We start from the raw sequence: 5,663 nt of genomic DNA, 5'->3' as shown, positions 1-5,663 counted from the left end.
AGCTGCCGCCTTCACACTATCTTCACATGGTGGAAGGGACTAGGAGCCTCCTTTATAATCCTGGGAATTCCCTGGAGGTCCAGTGCTTAGGACTCGGCGCTTTCACTGCCATGGCCTGGGTTCAAACCCTGGTTGGGGAGCTAAGATCCCGCAAGCCTTGCAGTGCGACCAAAAAAAACAAAACAAAACAAAAAAAAATGACACACTAATCCCATTTATGAGGGGTGAAGTCTCATGAACTAAGTACCTCCCAAAAGCCTGATCTCCTAATCCCATCATCCTTGGAGGCTTAGGATTTCAACAGATGAATTTTGGGGGTTGGACACAGACATTCAGACAATAGCAGTTGGTGACCTCTAAAAGCTGGAAAAGGCAAGGAAATGGATTCTCCCCTAGCACGTAGAAAGGAGCACAGCCTTACTGACACCTTGATTTTAGTCCAGTGAGACTCATGTTGAACTTCTGACGTACAGAACTGTAAGACAGCAAATTTGTGTTGTTTGAAGCCATTGAATTGTAACAATAAAAATCTAAGACTTCCAGTCTGAGGCAGTTGCTGTTGCGAAGCCGACTATGGCAACTCAGGAAGCCACACTAGGAAGCCAGTTGGAGGAGAGCAATGCTTTGGACCGGCCATCAGCTTATGATGTAAGGGATTACATGTTGCAGAGACCGAGCCAGGAGGCCAACAGTGAGGCTTTTAGTTCTGAGGAACCCCTTCCTATTCCTTCCTCTTCTGATGTGGATCCAGCTGTGTGGCTGACAGGGTCTTGGTGCTCGGCCGGGTGTCAGGCCGGCGCCTCTGAGGTGGGAGAGCCGCGTTCAGGACATTGGACCACCAGAGACCTCCTGGCTCCATGTAATATCAGTCAGGGAAAGCTCTCCCAGAGATCTCCATCTCAACAGCGAGACCTAGCTCCTCTCAACAACAAGCAAGCTACAGTGCAGGACACCCTATGCCAAACAACTAGCAAGACAGGAGCACAACCCCACCCATTAGCACAGAGGCTCCCTAAAATCATAGTGAGTTCACAGACACCCCAAAACACAACACTGGATGCAGTCCTGCCCACCAGAAAGACAAGATCCAGCCTCATCCACCAGAACACAGGCACCAGTCCCCTCCACCAGGGAGCCTGCACAACCCACTGAACCACCTTTACCCACTGACGGCAGACGCCAAAAGCAACAGGAACTATGAACCTGCAGCCTGCTAAAAGGAGACCCCAAACACAGTAAGTTAAGCAAAACAAGAATACAGAGAAATACACAGCAGATGAAGGAGCAAGGTAAAAACCCACCAGACCAAACAAACGAAGAGGAAATAGGCAGTCTACCTGAAAACGAATTCAGAGTAACGATAGTAAAGATGATCCCAAATCTTGGAAATAGAATGGAGAAAATACAAGAAACGTTTAACAAGGACCTAGAAGAACTAAAGAGCAAACAAACAATGATGAACAACACAATAAATGAAATCAAAAATTCTCTAGAAGGAATCAATAGCAGAATAACTGAGGCAGAAGAACGTATAAGTGACCTGGAAGATAAAATAGTAGAAATAACTACTGCTGAGTTATATGGCAAGTGCATGTTTAGTTTTTTTAGAAACTAAAAACTAAAAACTACTTTTCCAGAGTGGCTGTAACACTTTACATTCCCACCAGCGATGTAGGAGTGATCCAGTTTCTCTGCATCCTTAGCAGCATTTGGCGTTGTCACTGTTTTTTATTTTAGGTCTTCTGATATGTGTGTAGTGAGATCTCACTGTGGTTTTAATTTGCATTTCCCTAGTAGCTAGTGATATTGAACATCTTTTCATGTGCTTATTTGCCATCCACATATCCTGTTTCATGAACTATCTGTGCATGTCTTTTGCCCATTTTCTGTTGGATTGTTTATTTTTTACTGTTGAATTTTGAGAGTTTAAAAATGTATTCTAGATAGTAGATCTTTATAAGATCTGTGGTTTGCAATAGTGTCTCCCAGTCTGTAGCTTGTCTTTTCATCCTCTTCAAATAGGCTTTCAAAGAGCAAATGTCCTTAATTTTATTTATTTATTTATTATTTACTTTTGGCTGTGTTGGGTCTTTGTTGCTGCGCGCTGGCTTTCTCTAGTTGTGGTGAGCAGGGTTACTCTTTGCTGTGGTGTGTGGGCCTCTCATTGCAGTGGCTACTCTTGTTGCGGAGCACAGGCTCTAGGCACGTGGGCTTCAGTAGTTGTGGCATGTGGGCTCAGTAGCTGTGGCTTGCAGGCTCCAGAGCGCAGGCTCAGTAGTTGTGTTGCACAGGCTTAGGTGCTCCGTGGCATGTGGGATCTTCCCGGACCAGGGCTTGAACCTGTGTCCCCTGCATTGGCAGGTCGATTCTTAACCACTGCGCCACCTGGGAGTCCCCAAAGTTCTTAATTTTGATGAGGCCTAATTTCTTAATTTTTTTTTTGTTGTTCTATAGATTGTGATTTTATTGTCTTCCGAACTTCTCATTATTTCTCTAGGATAAATTTCTAAAGTGACCTTGAGGAAGAACTTTAAGCATGATATAAAAGGTGTACATCATAAAAGGAAAGATTGGTATATTTAATTATATACAAAATTTAAAACTTCTGTATAGTAATTGCTAAGAAATTAATAAAATTTAAAAGGCAAATACTAACTAGGAAACAATTTAAAACATATATACTAAAAGGTTAATATCTTTAATATCTAAAAAGCCCTTATAAATTAACAAGAACAAACTATATTAGGTCTCATTTGTTGTATGATGTAGAAGACGTAATTAAAAGTAGACTAAGCCAACTTCTGCTTCTACCCATGAAGGATTATGTGGTATGGACTTGTCCTCCCAGTATAAACAACTAGAAAACTAGTCAGAATATATGAAACAACTCTTTCCAGAAATTGAGACAACAGGCAGCACAGGACTTTGATCCCAAGGGAAGGGAAACAAATGGGGACGAACCCTATGGTCACTCAGATTTTTGCCTAGAAGCAAATTCAGTTCTATGACATGAGTAGGGGCAACTTGATTGCATGCTGCTTTGAAAAAAAGAGCTCTGAAAGACATTTTTAGGGATAAATGGGAAAGTCTTTTTTTTAAAGTTTTTATTGAATTTATTACAATATTGCTTCTGTTTTTATGTTTTGGGTTTTTGGCCGTGAGGCATGTGGGATCTTAGCTCCCTGACCAGGGATCAAACCTGCACCCCCTGCATTGGAAGGTGATGTCTTAACCACTGGACCACCAAGAGAGTCCCGGGGAAGTCTTAATATGAACTGAAAATTGGATGGCATTAGTGAATTATTGTTAATTTTCTTAATTGTGATAATAGAGCTTTGGTTATGTTGAAAATGTCCTTAATTTGAGGAGAGGCATGCTGAAGTATTTAGGGTGAAGTGATAGGATGTCTGCAACTTATTTAATAGTTTATTTAAAAAAATATAGTCATTGCACCTATATAGGCAAGTGAAATATGGCAGAATGTTACCAGTGATTAAATCTAGATGGTGGGGACAAAGGAGATCATCATATTCCTTCAATCTTTCAGTATGTTATAAATTTTGCATAATAAACTGTGTGTGGGGAGGGGGGAGTTTCATTTTTCTTCCCCCATCCTGACTTCCTGGCTGGAATGCAGACATGATGGCTAGAGCCCAGTCGTTTTTATTTTTTTTTTTGTTGCTCATCACAACTGCCTTTTAATTTTATTTATTTATTTATTTATTTATGGCCACAGCTCGAGGCTTGTGGGATGTTACTTCCCCGACCAGGGACTGACCCGGGCCTTCAGCAGTGAGTGTGGAGTCCTACCACTGACTGCCAGGAAAGTCCCACAATGGCCTTTTAAAAAATAACAGTTTTGTTGAGACATAATTAAGATAGTGTATAATTTACCTATTTAAAGCGTACAATTCAATTGCTTTTAGTATATTTACAGAGTTGTGCAACCATCACCAAATCAATTGTAGAATATTTTCTTCACTCCCCCCCCCTCACCAAATCCTCCTCATATCCATTGGCAGTCAATCCCTTTTTCCCCTCAACTCTCACCCTGGTCCTAGGCAACTGCAGTTCTACTTTCTATCTCTGTGGATTTGCCTATTCTGAACATTTCATATAAGTGAGATCATACAATATATGATATTTTGTGACTGGCTTCTTTAACTTAGCATATGTTTTCTGTAAGGTCGGATCTTAACAAACGGCACCGCGAAACAGAGGAAAGCTTCAAGTGAGCTTTATTAGGGAGCGCTCCCGGGCGAGGTTCACTGGTCCGAGAGAAAGGGGCCAGAGAAGTCGCCCCCGGGCGAGGGTTGGGCAAGATTTTATAGGCGAAGAAGGGAAAGGGGTGTGGTGAATCTGGGAGGGCGCAGGGTATTCCTTATTTGGTGGTCTCTTCGGGTATCCTGGGGGACCGTTAGTCCCGCCCCTCGAAAGGCGGGAAGGCTGGGCCGGGTGCAAAGTCCCCAGGTCAGTTCCTGGAACTGGGTGGTCCGGAATGTCTCCAGGTCAGTTCCTGGAGCTGGGTGGTCCGGAGAATTTCAGTCTGATGCAACCTGTGAATCTGATTGTGTTCCCCTGCCTCGGGCCAGTTGGCCTTACATCCCAACATCTTTGGTGTAATGGGGCGGCGTTCTGATCTCTGGCTACTTCGTGCTGAATGGCGGCGTCGAAAGAGGAGTCGGGCGACCAGAGGTCCGAGGCTTAGGGGAGAACAGTGAGGGGTTCTGTAGGAAGCAAGGTGTAAGGGCCGAGGAGCATTTGGTTTGTGGCCACCCGAGGGACTTCCTCCATGCGCCTGCGAAGGAACCTAAGAAAACAGGGAGCAAACGTGAGCAAGATACAGATGAGAATTACGGGGCCTAAGATTGGTGTTAGCCAGGTATAGAGGGTGGACCGCCACCAATCGGGAATTGGGGAGGCGGACTGTTGGTGTTTCCATTGGAGTTCTTCTCTTAAGCGATGGAGGGCTTTTACGTTGTCTTCGACGAGTCCTGTTTCATTGATGTAATAGCAGCATTCCTCCCGTAGGAAGAGGCAGGTACCTCCTTTGTCGGCCGTCGGGAGATCCAGGGCTCGTCGATTTTGGAGGGCAACTCGGGCTACTGAGGTGATCCGGCGCTGGAGGGAGGTGATGGAGGCGGCAGAAGCCTCGATGGCTAGCTGGAGTTTCTGTTCTAGGTCACGGGATGTTGAGACACTGTGTGTTAGGGCTCCTCCCCCGATGCCTGCAGCGACCAGGGAAGAGGCGAGAGAGATGCCTGCGACCAGAGGAAGAAAGATAGCTCTTTTTCGTCGGGTAAAGGGCGGCGTGATTAGCGAGGAAAATTCGGCTTGGCTATACAGTGTGAGTTGTGGGACGAGAGTAACGGGGATACATGGGAAGGGCGAGGAAGAATTGATCTCTTTTGTGAGGGAACCATTGCACCACAAAAACATACCTGGTGGTGCTTCAGCTGATGTGTTTACCGTGAGGGATGAGTTGCAAAGAAACCCAGTATCAGCTAGATTTGGGCGGCTGCCGTAAGAGATGGTGAGATTTTTTGAATCAAGGAGGCAGCAGGGAAGCCGGGTTCAGGCGAGGGGAGAGATCAAGAGAAATAGCTGGGTTTTCAATGAATAGAAGGTGGAACTCCTGGATGCGGGAGGGGCCCAGGAGGGAG

The 5,663-nt window shown here is 44.9% G+C and overlaps 1 protein-coding gene across 1 annotated transcript; it reads left to right on the top strand.

The window, feature by feature from the left end:
• Positions 1–573: 573 nt before the first annotated feature.
• LOC116747201 (shieldin complex subunit 1-like) lies at positions 574–2,461 on the top strand. Its single transcript, XM_032618989.1, has 2 exons — positions 574–767; positions 2,455–2,461. Exons 1-2 carry the CDS (start codon positions 574–576, stop codon positions 2,459–2,461), a joined length of 201 nt encoding a protein of 66 aa, XP_032474880.1.
• The last annotated feature ends 3,202 nt before the right edge of the window (positions 2,462–5,663 follow it).

The sequence above is a fragment of the Phocoena sinus genome, chromosome X (genome assembly GCF_008692025.1).
Source record: "Phocoena sinus isolate mPhoSin1 chromosome X, mPhoSin1.pri, whole genome shotgun sequence".
In the NCBI taxonomy this organism is placed as follows: Eukaryota; Metazoa; Chordata; class Mammalia; order Artiodactyla; family Phocoenidae; genus Phocoena; species Phocoena sinus.
Note: the sequence above shows the minus strand (reverse complement) of the source record. Positions and strands in the feature narration are given on the sequence as shown.

Coding starts and splice junctions, on each gene's coding strand:
- LOC116747201 (XM_032618989.1), top strand. CDS start 574: ATGGCAACTCAGGAAGCCACACTAGGAAGCCAGTTGGAGGAGAGCAAT.